This window comes from Gopherus flavomarginatus, chromosome 2 (assembly GCF_025201925.1).
Source record: "Gopherus flavomarginatus isolate rGopFla2 chromosome 2, rGopFla2.mat.asm, whole genome shotgun sequence".
Taxonomy (NCBI): Eukaryota; Metazoa; Chordata; order Testudines; family Testudinidae; genus Gopherus; species Gopherus flavomarginatus.
In genome coordinates, this window is record NC_066618.1 from 233,228,458 (window position 1) to 233,250,761 (window position 22,304).

The 22,304-nt window shown below is 37.9% G+C and overlaps 1 protein-coding gene across 2 annotated transcripts in view; it reads right to left on the reverse strand.

Moving 5' to 3' along the window:
• The window catches only part of NSMAF (neutral sphingomyelinase activation associated factor), a 55,799-nt gene that overhangs the window by 14,216 nt on the left and 19,279 nt on the right, over positions 1–22,304 (reverse strand). For both annotated transcript variants that reach the window (XM_050938883.1, XM_050938882.1), the window contains exons 7-21: positions 17,858–17,929; positions 17,377–17,424; positions 17,222–17,274; positions 16,545–16,674; positions 15,298–15,369; positions 14,112–14,220; positions 12,095–12,271; positions 10,646–10,725; positions 7,435–7,525; positions 7,275–7,338; positions 7,097–7,148; positions 6,067–6,187; positions 4,978–5,109; positions 3,203–3,245; positions 2,588–2,748 (exon numbers count right to left, since the gene is read on the reverse strand). In XM_050938883.1, the coding sequence (XP_050794840.1) occupies positions 2,588–2,748; positions 3,203–3,245; positions 4,978–5,109; positions 6,067–6,187; positions 7,097–7,148; positions 7,275–7,338; positions 7,435–7,525; positions 10,646–10,725; positions 12,095–12,271; positions 14,112–14,220; positions 15,298–15,369; positions 16,545–16,674; positions 17,222–17,274; positions 17,377–17,424; positions 17,858–17,929 (1,405 nt within the window). The remainder of the gene's footprint in view (positions 1–2,587; positions 2,749–3,202; positions 3,246–4,977; positions 5,110–6,066; positions 6,188–7,096; positions 7,149–7,274; positions 7,339–7,434; positions 7,526–10,645; positions 10,726–12,094; positions 12,272–14,111; positions 14,221–15,297; positions 15,370–16,544; positions 16,675–17,221; positions 17,275–17,376; positions 17,425–17,857; positions 17,930–22,304) is intronic.

Consider the following 22,304-nt stretch of genomic DNA (forward strand, 5'->3'; position numbering starts at 1 on the left):
ATATGGATGCATTTAGCCTGTTTGTAAATATCTGGAGCAAATGCTTATAAATGTTTTGTTACTGTATTTGATGTAATAAATTGCTTATTAGTTAGACTTTATAGGCATGTTTGGACCAATTGTATAAATATCACGTAGCCTTTGAATTTAATAAAGGAATTTATGGTGAAATTAGTGTCGAGCAAATACCCTTCATAAACATTAATAATTCCAACACCTTCTTCGCACCTTTTCCAGTTCTAATATAGCTTTTTTTGAGATGGATGACCAGAACTGCATGTGGTATTCAACGTGCGGGTGTTACGACAAACTGGAATTGACATAACTGCAGCCATTTTGTGTATTTAACCATCATTATTTGGAAGTGAGAACACCACACAGACAGAAATAATTTGGCCTTTGCCAGAGCAGACAAAACAGCTGTTCAACTTCATTGTTGCTGACAAGGAGCGATAAAGTGATAGATTCATGAGATGGGGAAGGAGTGTGGAGAGCTGACCTTGGATCTGGGTGTGGGAGTTGCTTTGCTAATAAGTAGATTTTTTTTTTCTGCTGTTGCTAGGGAAATTATTAGTCCATTAGGGGTTACTATGAGGTATGTGCTTTGTTTTGAGCAACCTATAAAAGAGATTAGTTAGAGTGTGAATTTGGAGAAGTTTTGGAGAGGATTTTGATGAGCTAAGAGACTGACATCCAACTCCCTCATAGCTAGGAGAAAGGCTGGACACTGGAAATGTACTGCTGACCACCTGACACCATCTTAGACTTTGGATAACGATATCTGGGGTGCTCAAGACTATTGTTATTTTAGATGTGTGATTTGGACTCAATAAAAACAAGGACTCTTGAAAGAAAGCACTCGTGTGTACAATCATTTATCAGACAGACAAGCTGTGTCCCTAGTGATTTATGTCCTGAAACTGCCTAGAAAACAGACTAGTTACTATATTTTCGGGTTCAGATAACCCCAGGAAACAGGCATGTCATGGGTTTATATAGTGGTATTATCATTATCATATTTTTTGTTTTATGATCTTTCCTAATGGTTCTTAACATTGCTAGCTTTTTTGACTGTTGCTGCACATTGAACTGATATTTTCAGAAAACTATCCACAATGACCCCAAGATCTCTTGGACTTCATAATTTAGACTTCATCATTTGTATGTATAGTTGGGAATACTTTTTCCAATGTGCATTGCATTGAATATTGTCAGTCATTTTGTTGCCCAGTCGCACAGTTTTGTTAGATCCCACGTAACTCTTCACAGTCAGCTTTGGACTTAACTATTGTGGATTAATTTTGTATCATCAGCAAATTTTGCCACCTCACTGTTCAACACCACCCCCTGCCCCCAATTTATGAATATGTTGAGCAGCGCTAGTCCTGGTACAGATCCTTGGAGGACCCCACTATTTTACCTCTCTCCGTTGTTAAAACTGACAATTAATTTCTACCCTTGGTTTCCTATCTTTTAAGCAGTTACTCACTCATGAGAGGATCTTTTCTCTTATCCCATGGGTGTTTACTTTAAGAGCCTTTGGAGTGGGACCCTGTCAAAGACTTTCTGAAAGTCCAAGTACACTGTAATGACTTGCCCACATGCTTGCTGACCCCCCTCAAAAAAGTCTAATAGATTGCTGAGGCGTTACTTCCCTTTACAAAAGCTATATTGACTCTTCCCCAACATATCGCGTTTATCTACATGTCTGATAATTCTACTTGTTACTAGCGTTTCAACCAATTCCCCTGGTACTGAAGTTAGGCTTGCCAGCCTGTTATTGCTAGGATTCCCTTTGGAGCCTTTTTTCAGTGCTACATTAGTTACCCTACAGTCATCTGGAACAGAGACTGATTTAAGCATATAAGTGGTTTGATGTTTCAGTCCAATTCTTAGTGGACCACTGTCCACATCACAAGAGCCACCATCTTGACTGGCACACTTGTTGGCCATTTCAGCAGTGGCTAAATGATTAAGTGGACATAGGAACTGAATTACCCTCTCACCGCAAAGGTGATCCTTCCAGGACAGGATTAAAAAGTACGTTAGTGGGACATTGTGTGGAGCTTGCGCTGACAGTGCGCATTCTATATGTATGCTGTAGACAGACTAATTTGATTGCCGCTGCTGTCAATCTGGTACTTCACAGGTCACATAATTCACTTTTTTTTTGGTAAAGTCACCACATAGAATAGAAAAACTGAGTGCTATAATCTGCATATTAGTTATTGACTTGTATATTTATAGGCCTGTATATCGACAATAAAAGTAATATCTGATGTTCATTTAAACCCTTGAAACAATTTTAAGAGGCAAAGTGAATAATCAGAGCTCAACAAGACACTGCTTCTGTTTTTGGTTATTTAAAACAAAATAGAGAGAAAGTTGCCAGGCAAAGTCTGTTTTCTGTCAGAGCCTTCAGTTCCTGTAGTTATTTCTCCATGACTTACAGGGAAAGCAGACAACCAAGTTATATAACCTATGATACTCTGAAACAAAAGGTACAGCCCTCCCAGAAATAAGGTCAAGTCAGTTATGTTATCAGATAGCAATACAAACAATAACTACAATTCTTTTATACATTTACCTGGAGATTCAGCTATGGAAACATTGTGACTGGATGTTCGCAAACTTTTGAACTTCGGTATTATCCTCCGGGGATGAGGAGTTGTAAACAACTGTTTCGGTGTCTGTCCAAACTCTAAGATTTGTGTCAACAGAGCTACTTTCTCATTGGGGTCCATAATACTTAAGAAAAGCAAGAAGTGTTCCGTGAAATATTTTAAGACAGAAAGATTGTTTCTGAAAATGTAGGCACATGCGCACAGTTATTGCTTTAAAACACAGCCACAGTAAAGGCATACACAACGGACCTATTACACAGTTGACCGGACAATTGCAAGCAAGCACATAACCATGACTGTGTGTACAACAGCAACAATTGCATGCATGGTACTCTGCAAATACAGCAATTTGTATCAGTGTAACTCAAATCTCAGACTGCACAGAAATTTGAGAGCATAATCCTTCAATTCAACCTTTGTTACAATGGTAAGATTGGTGGACAGTGTCTTTTGGAGTCCAAAACAGAATGGCTCTCTCAATTGTTGGGAGCACTTAGATAATTAACAGGGAACTTTATGGGATAAAGAGAAATTTATTATGTGCCTCTACCAAACATTGCTTATAAGTATTTAATTACCTGTTTAAATCCACTCCACCTTCATAAGTTAATGGATGAAATACTGAAAGAAGAGGAAAAGAGAACCATTTGCACAGTGTAGATAAACATGGCTCTCTTTTTTTTTTTTTTTCCAATTCACACACCAATTGTAAACTACATGAATATTTAACTGTGCTACACATCTATGCAATTCCACTCACCTCACACCTACTGCAAGTTATAGCTTGTTTCAAGCCTTTTGATGTATAGAAAAGCATGAGCTAGGCTGAAGAGGAAAAAACAGTTTCAGATACCACATTTCCTGACTCTGTGCATTTCCCTAGCATGTTTTCTGTGATTTCAAAGACTCTCAGTACCTGGATACACAACAGTCATCTTATTACATCATTATAAGAGTCCATCATCACAGTGGACTAATCCCCTACCTGTAAGAAAGTGAGAATTTTGTAAACTGTGATTAAGAGACAAGCTGAGAGGCTTGGTGATTTAGGGTTAGTTCAGTATTAACCCCCCCCTCAAATATTACTTCCTCATTAGATCTCTGCAGGACTAACATACTAATAGGTCCCTAGGATGGATTTCAGATCTCTGTCTCTTGCTTCCCAGGAAGATGAACATTGGACACAATTCAGAGACATAAAACTTAGCTTAGTACAACTAAGCTACATGGTGCCTCACATTCAGCTACATCTAAATTAAAGCTCTGTAACAACACTAACAAGAACTGACTCCATGGTTGTTTGGCTTAGAGGTGGTTATAAAGGAAACTCAAGAATGTGTGTGCGGGGGGAAGATGCTTACAACAGATAAAGGTGTTTTATCCACTCCCCCCCCGCCATTCTGAAACCACTTGGTTTGGCAAAATGTTATGTGTGTTTCCTCCCTGAGAAATTAGTTAATGTATTAAAAAAACAACTAAACTAGACATCAGATTTCTGATGTAGCAGACTTTCAGTAGCCTAATGCAGAGAATGCCATTGTGAGAGAACTGCTTTTGATACTGCAAACAGTTTTCAGACACTCAGAAAATAATGTATTACTTTTCTTTAATATTCTGGGCTAATTATAGCAAAGACAGAGCAATAAGACTCTCAAAATAAAGATCACAAAAAAACTAAAAGAGGAAACCTAAGTGAGTCAAAGAGTTACTGTCGCTAGAGTGGCACACAGGGAGAAGCCCAGCGACCTATTTATCCTTTCCCTTCCCTCTCATTTTCTTCTTGGAAACCAGTGTTACCCACATGAACCTGAAGTTTCATGCTGCAATTTCTGGGCAGAAATGTGAAATACACAAGAGACTATTTCAGCACCAAATTGCCATTATCATTGACTTGAGTAAATCACAGACAAAAATATTGTCTGTCTCCCTTCACTGTCATTTTAAGTGCAACAAGGGTGACCAGATGTCCTGATTATATAGGAACAGTCCCAATATTTGGGGGTTTGTCTTATATAGGTGCCTATTATCACTCCCCTGCCCCCGTCCAGATTTTTCACACTTGCTCTCTGGTCACCCTAAGTGCAACATCTACACACAATACATAATCAAACATTTCTCATTTATATACTGTATTCCGGGAAGACAGACATTACAAGAAAGGGAAAAAGTTTTAGAAGATGAGTCACTATTTCCAGTGGAAAAGGACTGGCACTTTTCTCAAGTACTGAAGGATCAAACACAGGCTTGATGCATGTTCAACGCAGGCAGCATGGAAACCCTGCTAGTCACATTGTCCATCTGAGTTTAGTTAGAATGTCAAAAAAGTGATTCTTTAGAGAATTTTACAATTTACCATTGTGGGCTGCAATGGCTTCACTTCCCTTCTGCTTGTAGCCAAATATTAAGTCAATCCATTCATGGAGATGTTCTGACACATACTGGCTTTCTAAGGCATTTTGGCTCTTCTGAAGAAAGTCATCAGGATCTATCAAGAGAAAGTTTAATCAGTGCAGAAATCTACTACTGTTAAATGTGGATGAACTCTCCTCTCTCTCACCGTCCCCCCCAGACATTCCATGGAGAAACCTTCCAGATTTATTAAAATAAGACTACTTCAGCTATTTAGTAACATTTTGAAAAAAAGTATCTGATTTATACATTCACATAAGAATATGATCTTCATTCATTAATAGCTACTTTAGATTATTCCTCCCCCAATATCTGCACTTCATAGAATATCAGGGTTGGAAGGGACGTCAGGAAGTCATCTAGCCCAATCCCCTGCTCAAAGCAGGACCAACACCAACTAAATCATCCCAGCCAGGGCTTTGTCAAGCCTGACCTTAAAAACCTCTAAGGAAGGAGATTCCATCACCTCCCTAGGTAACCCATTCCAGGGCTTCACCACCCTCTAGTGAAAATGTTTTTCCTAATATCCAACCTACACCTCCCCCACTGTAACTTGAGACCACTACACCTTGTTCTGTCATCATGTACCACTGAAAACAGTCTAGATCCATCCTCTTTGTAACCTCCTTTCAGGTAGTTGAAAGCAGCTATCAAATCGCCCCTCATTCTTCTCTTCTGCAGACTAAATGATCCCAGTTCCCTCAGCCTCTCCTCATAAGTCATGTGCTCCAGCCCCCTAATCATTTTTGTTGCCCTCCACTGGACTCTTTCCAATTTTTCCATATCCTTCTTGTAGTGTGGGGCCCAAAACTGGACACAGTACTCCAGATGAGGCCTCACCAATGTCGAATAGAGGGGAATGATCACGTCGCTCGATCTGCTTATTTTTATGTAAGTTTTTGTAACAGAAAATAGAACAGAAGAGAAAAATAAAATTGGAGGGGCAGACACAAAGGTTTCCAAGAGTCTGAAAGCAATGAAGGTAAACTGTGTGCAGTGTTGAGTTTAGGAAATGCATTCAGAATGTCATTACCTGATGCCCAAGGGGGAAGTTCTACATGTTCAACCATCTTTCCTCCCTGTCTTTTCCCCAGGTCCAGCTTCAGACTATTTACTAGAAAACTGGAATCATTTTCATAGAATTCTGGAATCAGCTAGGGTGAGGATGGAAGACAGAGAGAAGAAAAAAATTTCAGGATTTCCTTTTTTTTTTTTTTTAAATCATTTTAAATGAAATGCATCAATACATATACTGAAAACAACACTGCTAAATACATGGTGTATTATAACATTACAGTATTACAAACTTGTCAACATTTTGGAAAGTCTCCAAAGTAATTTTAAAGGTAGATAAAAAGCTCTCTCGCATATAGATTCAATTTTAAAGTTCTGAAAATAGCAAACAGAACTCTGACAAACGTATCAGGTCAAGGTTCTAAAGCATTTCAGGTAAGCCAGTTGTCTAAGATCAGATATAATTAACCACTCCTAACTCTGCAGTGGAAACCTGGACTGCAATGTTAAGAAAAGCCTCCTTTCCCAATTCAAGTTTCTCGGATGTCAGTGAAGCATAATTTACCAGCTCCAAACATCTACCTGACAGATCTCCTTTAGTTTTTTAAAAGACATTAACAACAATGAGAAGGCTTTTAAGATGCTTCAATTACAATATTTCTGTGATGCTTAAAAACAGAAGATACAAAAAAAATAGATGTACTGTAATTCTAAACCCTCAAAATGGGCTGCACTACAAAAGCCCAAGTCCCAATTATATTTAGTGAGGAAAGGAACTTGGTAGAATAATCTCATGATCTTCATTAAAATCTCCAACTAAAGATCTGATCAAAATAAAACTGAAAAAAAGGAAAAGCAGCCCACCAGAAGCCATGTGACCATTCAGAGAAGGAATTTAAACCTATCTCCAGTGCCAAGCTCAAATCAAGCATAGCAAAGCAGTCTTCACCTCCATAAGGAAACAAGCAACAGAATTTTAAAATTTTTTAAATGGAAAAAAGGACAGAGCAGTCAGGTAATGTGACCTCAAGTAGCTTCCGGCTACTTACTTCTTTGAAGTCTGTTGCACCATCCAGACAGTTTTTCCAGGTTTCTGCAATACTAGACATAATACAAATCAAAAGGTATATTGGTCAGGAAAGTACGTTAAGCCCCATATAAGCATGCAATTTAAAGAAAACCATTATTTAGTGAAAAATAAATCTGTTAAATTCAATTTAAACAAACCTGTTGAACGTTCTGTCAGCATGATCAAACTTTCCATTTTGTAAACAAAGCATGTACTCTGGTGCTAGGGAGATAAGAATGGAAATCAGATCTGTCCAAATTCTGCTTATTTTCAAACCCAAATAGGTATTCAAAAGACTTGCAGTGAAAGCAATCTTACCAACTCTAACAAGATAGAACAGAACATAACCTGGAGACGAGTAGTGGCTGCCATACATAAACTTAGGCTCTGGCATTTCCCGATAACGTGTCTGTAACATATTGAAAAAAAGACAAATTGTTTAAAATTAGAGTAGTATTTTCTTCTTGTATTAAACACGTTTATCAGAAAACTTAAGCTAGGATTATACACTTCTTCTCATTCAGATAAAAAACACAAAACAAAGCTTTTAAATTGTATACTTAATCTCAGGAAAGAATTCCTGTATTTATTTTATTTCTATACACAATATCTGAAATGCATTCCTAGTAAGTTGAAAAGAGCAGAACAGGCTAAACGTGGAAAAAAAACAAAGCATATTGGCAGTTTGCATTTTTGTAAGTTTATAGCATTTCTGTAAATTCAGCGTTATAGTTCTTCTTCATATCTTAGGATAAGTTAAAGGTTACACTTCTTTAAATCATCCATAACAATCATAGACCAAGAATCTACGTAAGTTTCCAAACATGTATCACTACAGTGGTTTTTAAGTGTTTTATTTGGACATGCTGCCTTTCCATATGCAACTCCAACTCAATGGTATCTATTAGCAGAGACTAATACGTTCAAGGTACCTCTTGAAATTAGAATGTATGCCAATACAGATAAAGCAATCAACTGATTCAGATTATAGAATCAAACAAACGTAGGGGTGGAAATCAGAATTTGTATTAAGAATCTTTATTTCTTTAAAATCCTTCTCTCTTTTTCACCAGTAAAGATACTACTGATTTGGCAAGAATTTCCTGTCCCAGTGCTTCTTAAAGAGATAAGCAGTTCAGTAGCATGGGGATAATTATTAAAGGATATTTATGTTCTTCATATGATTGTTCCTTTACAATAAATTAATGCTATCAATAAGACAGATCCTTTAAATAATATACCAGGATTCTCTAAAGTGGTTTTGCAGCTTTATGTCTAAGAATTACAATCAAGAAGTCTAATGCCAGTGAAGAGATGGGGATCTTTCAAACACTGCATTTATATGTTAGATTGCTCATAAAAAAAAAAATTCCTGTCTGATGTGGAATGGAAAGGAATTTCTTATGTGGTATTGTCTATAACTGCATACGAAGTACAGTGACAGTACTCCATTTCAGGTATTAATCATTCACTTTTTACCCTGGTCTTTTGCCATGTTTGTGGATTTTTTTTTAATTTTAATTTTTATTTTTTTTAATATTCTCCCACTTTCCCCTCCCCATTAAACCCCTTTTCTTAAAGACTTACGTCATGTCTATACTAGCAAGCTTACAGTGGCACAGCTGTATCAATACAACAGTGCAACTGTAAGATCGCTCATGTAGCCACTCTATGACGACAGGAGAGCTCTCCCATTGTCATAATAAAACTACCTAAATAAGTGGCAGTAGCTATGTCGGCAGGAGATATGCGCTGTGCACCAATTGCTTATGCTGGCAAAACTTGTGTCACTTGAGGGGGTGCTTTTTCACCCCCCTGAATGACATATGTTTTGCCAACATAAATATAGACATGGCTTTAGAAGCATGTGCCTATGTTCTACCTTACTTTGTCACTATATTGTTTGTTAAAACAGATTCTTATGTTCTTCTTAAAAATAATTTGACTCATCCACACACACAGCTACCAATGTGATATATGCCATCATGTGCCAGCAATGCCCCTTTGCCATATACATTGGCCAAACCAGACAGTCTCTATGCAAAAGAATAAATGGACACAAATCAGATGTCAAGAATTATAACATTCAAAACCAGTTGGAGAACACTTCAATCTCCCTGGTATCAGAGGGTAGCCGTGTTAGTCTGGATCTGTAAAAGCAGCAAAGAATCCTGTGGCACCTTATAGACTAACAGACGTTTTGGAGCATGAGCTTTCGTGGGTGAATACCCACTTCCTCAGATGCATGTAATGGAAATATCCAGGGGCAGGTATATATATGTGTGCTAGCAAGCAAGCTAGAGATAACGAGGTCAGTTCAATCAGGGAGGATGAGGCCCTGTTCTAGCAGTTGAGGTGTGAAAACCAAGAGAGGAGAAACTGGTTCTGTAATTGGCAAGCCATTCACAGTCTTTGCAAATTTGACACCATCAGCTCAGGATTGAACAAAGACTGTGAATGGCTTGCCAATTACAGAACCAGTTTCTCCTCTCTTGGTTTTCACACCTCAACTGCTAGAACAGGGCCTCATCCTCCCTGATTGAACTGACCTCGTTATCTCTAGCTTGCTTGCTAGCACACATATATATACCTGCCCCTGGATATTTCCATTACATGCATCTGAGGAAGTGGGTATTCACCCACGAAAGCTCATGCTCCAAAACGTCTGTTAGTCTATAAGGTGCCACAGGATTCAATCTCCCTGGCCACTGGATTACGGACCTAAAAGTCGCAATATTCCAACAAAAAAAAATTCAAAAACAGACTCCAACAAGAGACTGCTGAATTGGAATTAATTTGCAAATTGGACACCATCAAATTAGGCTTGAATAAAGACTAGGAGTCGATGGGCCATTACACAAAGTAAAACTAAATTCCTCGTGCTTATTTTGCCCTCCCACAGTTCCTCACATCTCCTTGTCAATTGCTGGAAACGGGTCATTTTCATTACCACTACAAACAGTTCTTTTTCTCTCCTGCTGATAATAGCTCACCTTAACTGATCACTCTCCTTATAGTGTGTACAGTAATACCCATTGTTTCACGTTCTCTGTGTATATATCTACCTTCCTCCTGTATTTTCCACTATATGCATCCGATGAAATGAGCTGTAGCCCACGAAAGCTTAGGCTCAAATAAATTTGTTAGTCTCTAAGGTGCCACAAATACTGCTGTTCTTTTTGTGGATACAGACTAACATGGCTGCTACTCTGAAATCTTAGATATTTAAGTTTGCACTATTAGTTATGTATATATTGAATTCCACACCACACTAACTTAATACAGGTAGAGTTTGCTTCTGATGTTTGCAGTCTAAGTTTCAATAACAGTTTTAAGAATTGCAGAACATAGGAAATACAGTGAATAATCCTAGAAATATCTGAATACAAACAATACAAGCATGTTTATTTTATTTTTGTATTGTGCGAATTTCATCCTCACAAGAGATGCTACATGGAAAACGGAGTCCTCTTAGTAATAAGATTTGTAGGTCACAAATTATAAAACAAAAACACTGAACTCCACATACCAGTAGTCTTTCCAGCCTTTCTTTATTCAGAGCACCAACTGGTTTACTAAGGTCCCGGAATGTTTCAGGCTTCGTCAAATCTAAGAGAGAAAAGAAATTAATCTGTATGGATTGGTCCCACTGATAGGAATCACTTGTAAACCAATATTGTAAAACAACATTTTCCTCCTCTTCCTACAGGCACAAGAAGCTCTCACACTAGGGCCTGGCCTACACTAGAGAGTTAGGTCAACATAAGGCAGCTTACACTAAAATGTAGCTCCCACCAATGTAACTCACCCATCACACTGACTTAACTCCACCTTCATGAGAGGCATAGCGTTTAGTTTGATGTAGTTAGGCAACACAGTGCCAGTGCATTGCTTACATCAATTGTTGATGCCTTTCAAAAGCAGTACCACAATGTCCCACACTGACAGTTAAATCAGTGCAAGTACTCCTGATGAGGACATGCACCACCAACACAAGGTGCGTAGTGTGGACATGCAAAAGCTATTAAATTACTGCAGTGGCTGCATGTAGACATAACTTAAGTTGACTTAATTTTGTGGTGTAGACTTCCTCTAAGTGACTATACCCTGTTCCCAACATTAGTTTTTTCAGCTTATCTAAAAAGTTGCACACCATGGCTAGCTCTGGAGTAGGATTTTGTTAACATTATATGTTCCACAGCACTACGATTGGGCAAACATCTCCCATCTGTTAACATGGACCCCAGTGGCCTTGAGGCACAGATAAATGGCATATCTTCCCCCTACCATTCCTTAAGTAACTGGACACCTTCATTGTGTCACAACAACATTGTTTGACTAGGAGGTGTCTGAGTGGGAGCTGAGAAGCACAAGCGAAGACACACTGGACCCATTAACGGCAAAGGCATTCAAAGCTTTGAAGTGGGCAAGCTACCAGCAACACATGTTACAATTAGAACCTTACTCAGGAAGCACCCTGCCTTGAACCCCACTTTTTTAGGAAGCGTTTCTCAGAAAGTGGTGATGGTCCCAGTCTAGCAACACCTGATCCATGAATTTCTTCTGTACCTTATCAATCTGTTCCATGCCAGATTATCACATGATTGCTCCATATAGACATAAGAAAATGCAATAATCTCAACAGCTTTTTGACCACCAGATATTGTTGACTCATTCATAAAAAATATTGTGGAAGAAGACAATGTGGACCTTTTAGCAAGCACCTCAAAAGATTTTACAAACATTAGTTAAGCTTCAGGCCTCATCAAGCATTAGCCCCATTTTACAGATGGGGAAATCAGGCATGGTCACTTGCTTGACACAACAGAGCTGGGATTAGCATACTGATTAACATCCTGTTCCTCACCCTCTAACCTCAGGGCGATGTGGCATGATTTTTATGCAGTGTAAAAGCAGCAGTTTCAGATATGTACATCATGTGCACACACTGTTTTTTCCTCCTATATATGTTGTTTACCTAATTCTGAACTAGAATAATCTGCTATGATCCAAGGAAATACAGGATACTGGGAGAGATCATTGCAGCTCCGATCAGCCAGATTGTTGAGATGAAGAAGGTACTGGTAGTTTGAAATATGACCTCGCTGCCATTGCAACATGTAACTCTCAGCCGTCTGCTCTGTAATATGATTTTCTTAAAACAAAACAAAAAAAATTAACTTCTTTCTCTATTCTAAAATATATTTAACTTTACAGCACCTTGAATTATTTCACTGTATTATATACTGAAAATGTGTAGCAGTTTAAACAATCTACTTAAAACATACCTATCCATAGCTTTAAAAAGCATAAAAATCATTAAGTCGTCCAATTGACTGGACAGGGGGAAAAGACTTAACATCTGTGAAAGTAAAGAGAAACATGACATCTACAGTATTTGAAGAATTTCCTTCTTAGCAGTGAGAAGACCCTTAAGATTCTGGATCATGGCTAACTAAGGGATGAGACTACATGAATGGAATTTGTTTTGCTAGAGAGTAACTAATGGTGCCTGCTTAACATCTGTTAGTGAAATGTGGTCTCACCTTTCCGTGAATAAGGTCCTGTTTAACAAACAGGTTGGATGAAGGTGCAATACCAACACCATACAGAAAAAAGGAAATGATTACAGGAAGATCTCTCTGCCTGTGGAATACGGAGTGGAGTGTCTGTCAGAGATCATCCCCTCCATTAGCTCCAAAACCAAATAATACATTTCTAATGGAAGTATGGATATGGAAGCCATACTCTTAAAGGAAAAGATGGCCTGAGCTGACAGACCATTTCCAGAATATGGTACTGTTGCCACGCCGGCTGCTGCTTTGATTATATTTGAGCATATCTAAGTAGATTCTGCTCTCTCTCACTTCTGTGACATACACTGCATTTATCATAGACTAAGGGGGTTGGGATTTGTATGCCAGCCTCTTATTAAATTATTCACAGAACATTAATTATGTTATTCATTAACCAATCCTGTTGTTAACACCCTCATTGAGTCCATAAGATGAAGAGATAGTAGGATGCACTGTTGAGAGCTATTTCACAAATACATGTTGTCACAAAGTGAATTCCCCCTAACAATATTGGCCCACACTGTAGTTTTAATCCTATTGATGAATGACTGGCATTCATCTCATTTAAAAAACCAAAGTCGTCAACAATCAAGGTGGAAGATACAATCTTCTGCAACTAGAAGGCACAGTTACAAAGGCTGATACAGGCAACTTGGGGGTGGTGGCATAGCAGACGACAGGTCCTTTAACACTATCAAAGATTAGATGCAAGCCTGTGGATGGCTCCTAGAAACCAATCCCCTTGCCAACCTCCACCAAAAATAAAAAAATCTTTGTCTAATTACAGTGCAAGCATGATAACCTACTGCGAGGGGAAGAGAGAGGCCTATATATGCTCCTACAGTATGGATATGTAGAAATCGGATATTCTTCACACCCTCTCATTCTCCTTCCCCTGCAGCTACCCAGTAACTTTTATAGAACAGGAGTTGGCAACCTTCGACACGTGGCCCATCAGGGTAATCTGCTAGCAGCCAAGACATTTTGTTTACGTTGACTGTCCACAGGCATGGCCCCTGGCATCTCCCAGTGGCCGCGGTTTGCCGTTTCTGGACGATGGGAACTGCGGGAAGTAGCATGGGTGACCACCGCTTCCCTCAGCTCCCATTGGCCAGGAACGGCAAAACGTGGCGACTGGGAGTTGTGGATGGTCAATGTAAACAAAATGGCTCACGGCCTGCCAGAAGATTATCCTGATGGGCCGCGTGTCAAAGGTTGCTGACCCCTATTATGGTGGGTACAGGTGGCCTCTAAATGGACTGACATATGCCCAAAAGTCTACACAGGAACGGAGTTTTCCACCTATTAAAAAGATGCATAAATGTGACCTACCTCTTCCCACACACCAAGGCAACAGAACCCAGCATATTTCCCACAAGGGAAAAAAGTAGGACATTTAATAAATAAATAGTTTCAAACCTAGATATGTTGCAATATAGAAATAGAGCTCATCTCGATCCTGAGAGTTGTAGAATTTTAAGTAGATGTCAGAACACAGGTCATTTTCTGTGCAAAATACTTCTAGACCCTTTGAAATTAAAAGGAGAAAAATTAAGTCTAGAAATTCAGTGACAATCCCTACTGCCCATGTTACTAACAGCCGATTTCAGTTAGTGACATCCAAAACTTAAGACTGTTCCCACATAAGAAGTTTGTCAGCAGTTTTGCCAAATATTGGCTAACACACTGCCTGTTGTAAAGATTCCTCCTCTCCTCAGCCGTATACACATGCACTTTCTTATACTCAGAGAAAGGAAATGTATGGCTGTACACAATTGATCCAAATGAGACAATCTAACAATTTCATATACAACTCACAGTACACATTTTAACTTTATAAAATATATACTAATTGACTGAAACAACGCCAAAGTGAGCCCCTTTGGGTCCCTCCTAGAGTTTACATTTACATTATGTTAAAAACAAACAAAAACACTGGAAGTATACAACCAAGATCTCACTGCAGAATTGCTGTGCTTTCCCATTGCCACTCGCTCACATCAGTGATGTAATCTAACACAATTTCCTTCTTGTACTTCAAGATTATATATAATCTTTAGAACTCACATTTACCAACCTGGCCATTTTGTAGAAGAATATGTAAAAAAATCATTGGGGATGTCAATATACCCCAAACCTGGGTACTGTAAAGCCAATGTATAAACCAAATTACTCTATGGCAAACAAAAGAAAATAGGTCTGTTATTTCACTGTAAAAGAACTGTAATATAGATCAGTAGAACCTGAGAGTGTACTTAAGTTTCCATCTCATTCACACATTGGAATGATCAGCAAATTAAATAACATCCTTTTTGGCATAAGATCTGGACTAGTCTCCACTAATACCAAACTGAAATATTAAATTTTAAAAAGTAACTATGGAAGAGGCCCTCACCCCTCATACAGACAGTTCACTGTTCCTTTCAGTTTATAACTTCTACTTTGCTAACAAAACGTAAATGGTAGGTGAAAACTGCAGTCCTATTCTTAATTCATACTTCTCAGAAAGCAAGAGGAGTTTCTCTGAATTTATTCAATGGGAGAAAAAGTAAGTGTAAAAGGTATTAGCAATATATGTAGCTAAAAGTAAACAATTCCAGCTCACCAATGGCATTAGACCATGTCTTCTTTTGTAGATGCGACGGACATTGTGCATCATTATGTGAACCACAGGTTTCTGTAAAATAAAAATCAAGACATACCCCAAAAGCATTAATATTCTACAGATTCTTATTTATATGATAATCGGTAACATTCAAGGAAATTAAACAAGGATTATTTTGTTTGTAGGCATGTAATGCCCTGGAGGCAAGACTGGTCAGCCACATTAGAGAAGAAACTACCCCTGTTCCCCTACAGAAATAGTTATTTTGTAGCAGAAATAATTACTTTGCTATTGGCAGCTTCCCAGATTGAGAGGCAACTTTAGTGGCAACTCCATTGTTCACGGGTCATTCTAAAAATTTTCTCAAACACCACTAGTCATACAACAGTAGAAGGCAAAAATGAGGAAGTTGTCAGAATATGGAAAGGGCCCTTGAAGAGTAAGCATGCTGGGGAAAATATTTGCTGGCTATGGATACCATCTTATGGACAAACATAAAATAGCATTTCTTTTACCTAACACAGCACAAGGTGGCAGTGGAGCTGACTTTAGGACATTACAAACCTATAGTGAGTGGTAATCTATTGTAGGTTCAGGAACAGATTTTTAAACAATTGTTTTAGAATAATTTTAACCCTTTGACAGCACAAACCAAAAACAGTCCCATGAATGAAGCAGCAATGATCAACCAGTTTAATCTACAACACCCTCATGGAAAAAAAAGGTTTAGTAGGTCAGGAACTGGAGAGCCCCATACATGTAGTTAACCTTGTTCTGATTTAACTAGACACAGAATGTATTCAAATCTCCAGTATGCAGGGACAGTACTTCAGAATAAGGTTTTATACATTGTAAATTACATGGAATATTCAGACAAGGAAAGTCTATCATGCAATTGAATAACTGCTATTAGGCCATTAATCCAACGAAAATAATCTCTTTCTGACAAATCAAAAAGTAAGAACTATGTTTTCATTTCAATGAAATAGTCAAGATCAAGAAACAGTCCCGGTAATTTAAGTGATATGTATAATATTACATATGAACAGTCAATACAGGAAAACTGTGGAAAATTAAAATGGTTATTACTTTAATCACCACAACAAATTACATCTACGTAGGTGCTTATTGCATATGTTCCAAGAGGAGGCATTTTCTTATGAGGAGCAATCTAGAAAAAAGAAATTATATATGGTACATAGATAAGCAAGGTGGAAAAAAAATCACATGAAATTTTGTTTACTTACAGGATATCCATTAAGAGGCTGGAAATAGAGGTTTGCATCAGTGATGCACACATGCCCCGGATTAGTCACCAGTGGTGTCACCATTTCTGCTTCACATTCCATATGCAAGGTTTCAGAAACATTTTGAAATCTGAGAAAAGTAAAAAAAAAAAAAACAAACAAAAAAAACACACCCCACAAACATAGAAGTCAATTTCTCTCTCACTGGTTCCTGCTTAACTGAAATGGTCACATGCTGCTCTAGAAATGTTTCTACATGCACCTTATTGCATGCCTAAAACAGGTTCTCTGAAAACTGTACCAGAGTCCTCTCTCCATCTTCCCTGCTACTCCAAAGTAGAAGCTGTTACACAGTCTCCATCACATTCTGCAGCAGCCATTATTTTAAAGCACTGGCAGCTTCACACGCACTGCTGCATTTTTCACAATCCATTCAGAAACGCCATATTTCACCAGAAACTCATGGATAAGAACTCAGAACAGTATGAAGATGTATAAACTTTATAGTAGAGAATTTTCCATCCTCTATGCTAAATGTAAGGTGCTACTGAGTCATAATGCAAAGAGAATTAAGATCCTCTAAATTAAAATGCACATGCTGTGGTAAACAAAATTAGCTTTTGTTAATCTCTAAACAAGCTTGAATTTTGTAGTAAAAAATAATTAGAAAAACATACCTGTTTTTATCAAATGATGTTCTAGCCAAACGTGACTGCAATATAGCAGTTATCTAATGAAAAAAGGTTAAAATGTTTTATGTTCCTAATTGCAGTCGGATCATCATCATTAACAACAACAACAACATGCCCTTAAAATATGTCATTGGATTTACCATGGCAGCCTGATCTCCCAGCTTGTCCAGGTGAGAGGCCCGGTTGAGCTATTAAAAAAGGAGTTAAAATTAATTACCATATAGTTCATACTATAGTCAATAGAAGTTGAGGGCACTCAGCAGACTTGCACACAGACTGTCAACAGAGAAATGACGTGAAATTATTATTCAGATCTACTGTTCAGATATGAAGTCATTTTACTATCTCGTCTATACAGACAAGCACCATCAAGAAACAAAAGTTTTCTAAGAGACGTATAAGGCAGATTTCAAAATGAGCACTATGTTTGATTAGTGTACTTTATCACAGGTGCTCCAAGCAAATCGGTAGTACTCTTAGGCAAGTGTCCTAAATCCTTTCATTTGCCTTCAGGAGGTGAAGCTATTCAAACTATTTGCTTAGAGAGAGTCTACCTGTATGACATATTCCAAAACTGGATGATGTGGTGGTGAAATTTGCAAAGCTGTCAAACACTTGTACCTGAAGTAGAGTCTGTATAACATCATCCACCTTCCCAGCAACATCCAACTGAAAGAGGTATTCAGTTTTGCCCTAACAAAGACAAAAAGTACGTTTAATACTGGATGAGAGACTATAATTAGGCACAGTACCAAAAGACCACATACTCTCTAGCCAAAATATATTTTAAAAGAAGGTGGCATTCTTGAACTATTTTGGATTTCATACCCATGACAAATATACAATAAATTACAAAATGCAGCTCTGTTGGAGTAAATTTGCTTTTTAAGCAGTATTTGGCAAGCTATTCAGTATTTAATAAACATTTTGAGACAAGTTTTCAGATTATTATAGTGTTAGAGGTAGAGCTGTCAAGCGATTAAAAAGTTAATCAAGATTATAAAAATTAATCATGATTAATCACACAATTAATTGCACTGTTAAACAACAGAACACAATGTATTTAAATATTTTTGGATTTTTCTACATTTTCAAATATATTGATTTCAGTTACAATGCAGAATACAAAATGTACAGTACTCACTTTATATTTTTGATTACAAATATTTGCATTGTAAAAATAAAAAAAATACACCTCTACCTTGATATAACGCTGTCCTTGGGAGCCAAAAAATCTTATCGTGTTATAGGTGAAACCATGTTATATTGAACTTGCTTTGATCCACCGGAGTGCGCGGCCCCAGCCCCCGGAGCACTGCTTTACCGTGTTATATCCAAATTCGTGTTATATCAGGTGGCATTATATCGAGGTGGCAGTGTAGTATTCAGTTCACCCATACAAATACTGTAGTGCAATCTTGTTATCATGAAAATTGAACTTACAAATGTAAAATTATGTACAAAAAACCTGCATTCAAAAATAAAACAATGTAAAACTTTAAAGCCTACAAGTCCACTCAGTCCCACTTCTTGTGCAGCCAATCGCTCAGAAAAACAAGCTGTTTTACATTTGCAGGAGATAATGCTGCCTGCTTTTTGTTTACAATGTTACCTGAAAGAGAGAACAGGTGTTTGCATGGCACCACTGTAGCTGGCATCTCAAGATATTTATGTGGTAGATACACCAAAGATTCATATGTCCCTTCATACTTCAACCACCATTCCATAGGACATGCATCCATGCTGATGACAGGTTCTGCTCGATAACAATCGAGAGCAAGGTGGATCGACACGTTCATTTTCACCATCTGAGTCAGATGCCACCAGCAGAAGGCTGATTTTCTTTTTTGGTGGTCCGGGTTCTGTAGTCTCCGCATTGGACTGTTGCTCTTCTAAGACTTCTGAAAGCATGCTCCACATCTCATCCCTCTCAGATTTTGGAAAGCACATCAGATTCTTAAACCTGGGTTGAGCTGCAGCTATCTTTAGAAATCTCACATTGGTACCTTCTTTGTGTTTTGTGAAATCTGCAGTGAAAGTGTTCTTAAGATGAACAACATGTGCTCGGTCATCATCTGAGACTGTTTAGCAAATCTGGTACATCAATACCTTGCAATGCTGGCTACAAAAGTGTCATGCGTACACCTGTTCTCACTTTCAGGTGTCATTGTAAATAAGAAGTGGGCAGCATTATCTTCCGTAAAAATAAACAAACTTGTTTGTGTGAGTGATTGGCTGAATAAGTAGTAGGACTGAGTGGACTTGTAGGTGCTAAAGTTTTAAATTGTTTTCTTTTTGAGTGCAGTTATGTAACAAAAAACATTCTACATTTGTTTAAGTTGCATTTTCACGATAAAGAGATTGCACTACAATATTTGTATGAGGTGAATTGAAAAATATTATTTCTTTATCATTTTTGCAGTGCAAATATTTGTAATAAAAATATAAAGTGAGCACTGTACACTTTGTATTCTGTGTTGTAATTGAAATCAATATATTTGAAAATGTAGAAAAACAAAAAATATTTAATGAAATTTCAATTGGTATTCTATTGTTTAACAGTGCAATTAAAACTGCGATTAATCGTGATTAATATTTTTGAGTTAATTGTGTGAGTTAACTGCAATTAATTGACAGCCCTAGTTAGAAGCAAAAGCTTTTAAATGCTTGTACACATAAAACAAAGGGTCAACATATTTATTTGTAACTTTAGAACCAGTACATGCTTATCTATCGACTGACGTTTTTATTGTAGGATATGTCTAGTGCTACTGTATACCTTTTAGACAAAAGTTTATAATCTATAACATCTTAGAAGATCAGGCTATACAGGTTAATTGCAGTACAGGTCTCTGAATGAAGAAGGAGAATATGTACAATAGAAAACACACTGAACATTAAAAACAAGGTTCAATTTTAACTATCTACATTTAGGTCTGCACTCTATTGTATCACCGCAAGGAGATCACAGAATCTTCTGACAACCCTTACAAATGGTATAAAAGTATATCAAATAAACTCCTATGATTTTTTAAATATATAACCTAATGAGGCAAGATGAATACTAAGAGATATTTGGTGACATTGGGATATAGGTAGATGCACTGAAAGATTTATTTTGCAGAAGAGCTGCTTTTCAGGCTCAAAGAACTAGTGAGATCTGATTTTACAGTCCCAATTCACAGAAGATAGAGAGCAATCCAACGAAGGAAAAAAAAATGTTTGATAGTGAAGAAAATAGGAAGTCTCAAAGAACTTGGGATTGGAGTGAAGAGAAAGAGGGTTGAACAATAAAATATTTCTGGTGCTAGTCTGATAAGACGACCCTTATAGCATGTTTCAGGAATTGTACCTTTTCTTCAATGGCTAGGAGCGGCTCTGGGAGATCAAGAGGCCTTTACAAACTTCAAAGCTAGAGAACAGTTTTGGGTTATTTAGAGCCATCACAGGCAAAAGGGATCTCAGAAAAAGTCCATCTCCCCAGTCACATGGAAAGATAACAACAACAACAACTACTCAGGATATTCTGATTTGCTGGATGGTGTTACTACATAGGTGCTAAATTGAGAGGATCAGTGGAGTTTCAAAACACATATACCTAAACTTAGCACCAGAGCAAATGGTTTGGCAACAGCAGAATGAGTGAGACCTTGAAGCTATGGAAGAAACACTAGGTTTCTTGTTTTAACATGCAGCGATACAGCTGCATCCCTTTATGGTGTTAGTTATGATTCCCTACCACTCATATAAATAAGGATTAATTAGGAACAGAAATGACAAGGACAAGATAGGAAAAAAAAAAATCAGCTCCAGTACCTAAAAATAATTGACATGAATTGGACCGAAAAAGTTCCTCCCAACTAGTTAGCCTCCAGTAAATTTGAATTCTGGAGTAAGGACTCAATCTCTTCCTGTCGAGCTCAATTCAGCTGGGTTTCTTGTTGTCCAGAACTGTAACAGGGCGTGCAGGGCCCCTTTGCTCCTGCCTCTGCTCTGTTCCAAAAACCACTCAGAGATCTTCAGCAATCATCAGTGCAGTTTATTTACAGTGTGTAATCCCACCGTCTTCTCATCATCTAAAGCTTGGAGGTTTCAGCCTTAAGGGCTTCTCAATCTCTGCAACCGGGGGGAGGGGGCAAAGGGGCTACCCCTCTACCGCCACTCTCTGACTTCCCCCTTTCTGTCTGCCCCACCTTGACTTCCTTCTTCTGAGGCTTTTATGCAGCCCCAGGCTAACTGGGCTGGCAGATGTTTCCCCTTTGTCAATCAGACACAGGTTTCTACCTCTCTCTTAATTGGAGCTGGCATGACAGAGGGCTGGCTCAGCAGTCCCAGCCGAGCACCCTGTCACAGGGACCTTTTCCTGTCAATAAGGTTTTATTGTCTGTACAGTCAACACACCGCTGGTGAATAAGGGGAAAAGCAGTGCAACAAGGTTTTCACTGTTTCCCCCTAACTTTCAAGAGTGCTTATGCTTTATGAATAGAGATCCAGTTAATAAAGAGTACACAGAAAACCTAAAAAAGTTGTGAAGAGAGCAAGAGACCATTTCCAAGACATGTTGCTGTTCATCATAGAAATAGGAATTTGTGGGCTGTGTTATCCTTGAAATCTTGCTCTTATTTAAGGAAGATAGAATATCTCGAGCAATCTAAACAATTCCTGTGCCTGTTCACTCTTTTCCAGTAACTTTTGGGTAAGAACGAAGTTTGTTGGTATTTGAACACTTATGTTCTTTCACAGCATATTTATAAAAGCTGGTTTCTTTGCACTGCATTTTCTTTCATTTGCCTTTCCTTGATCTAGTTTAACCTAGCAACTGAAAAGCTTTTATATGCATTCAAAGTTTGTTTCAGTACTAAGCCATGGCAGCCTTAGACCTTTGATGACACATATATGCATACATTAAGGCAAATATCCAGACAACGTTTATTATACAGAACACAGAAGAACTTATTATGAGTACTTTGTTCCCATAAACCTCAGATGGCGATTACATAAATAACCTTGACCTTTCAAGAACAAGAGCATAATTCATATAAAATCCTTAGATTGTTAAACATAATGT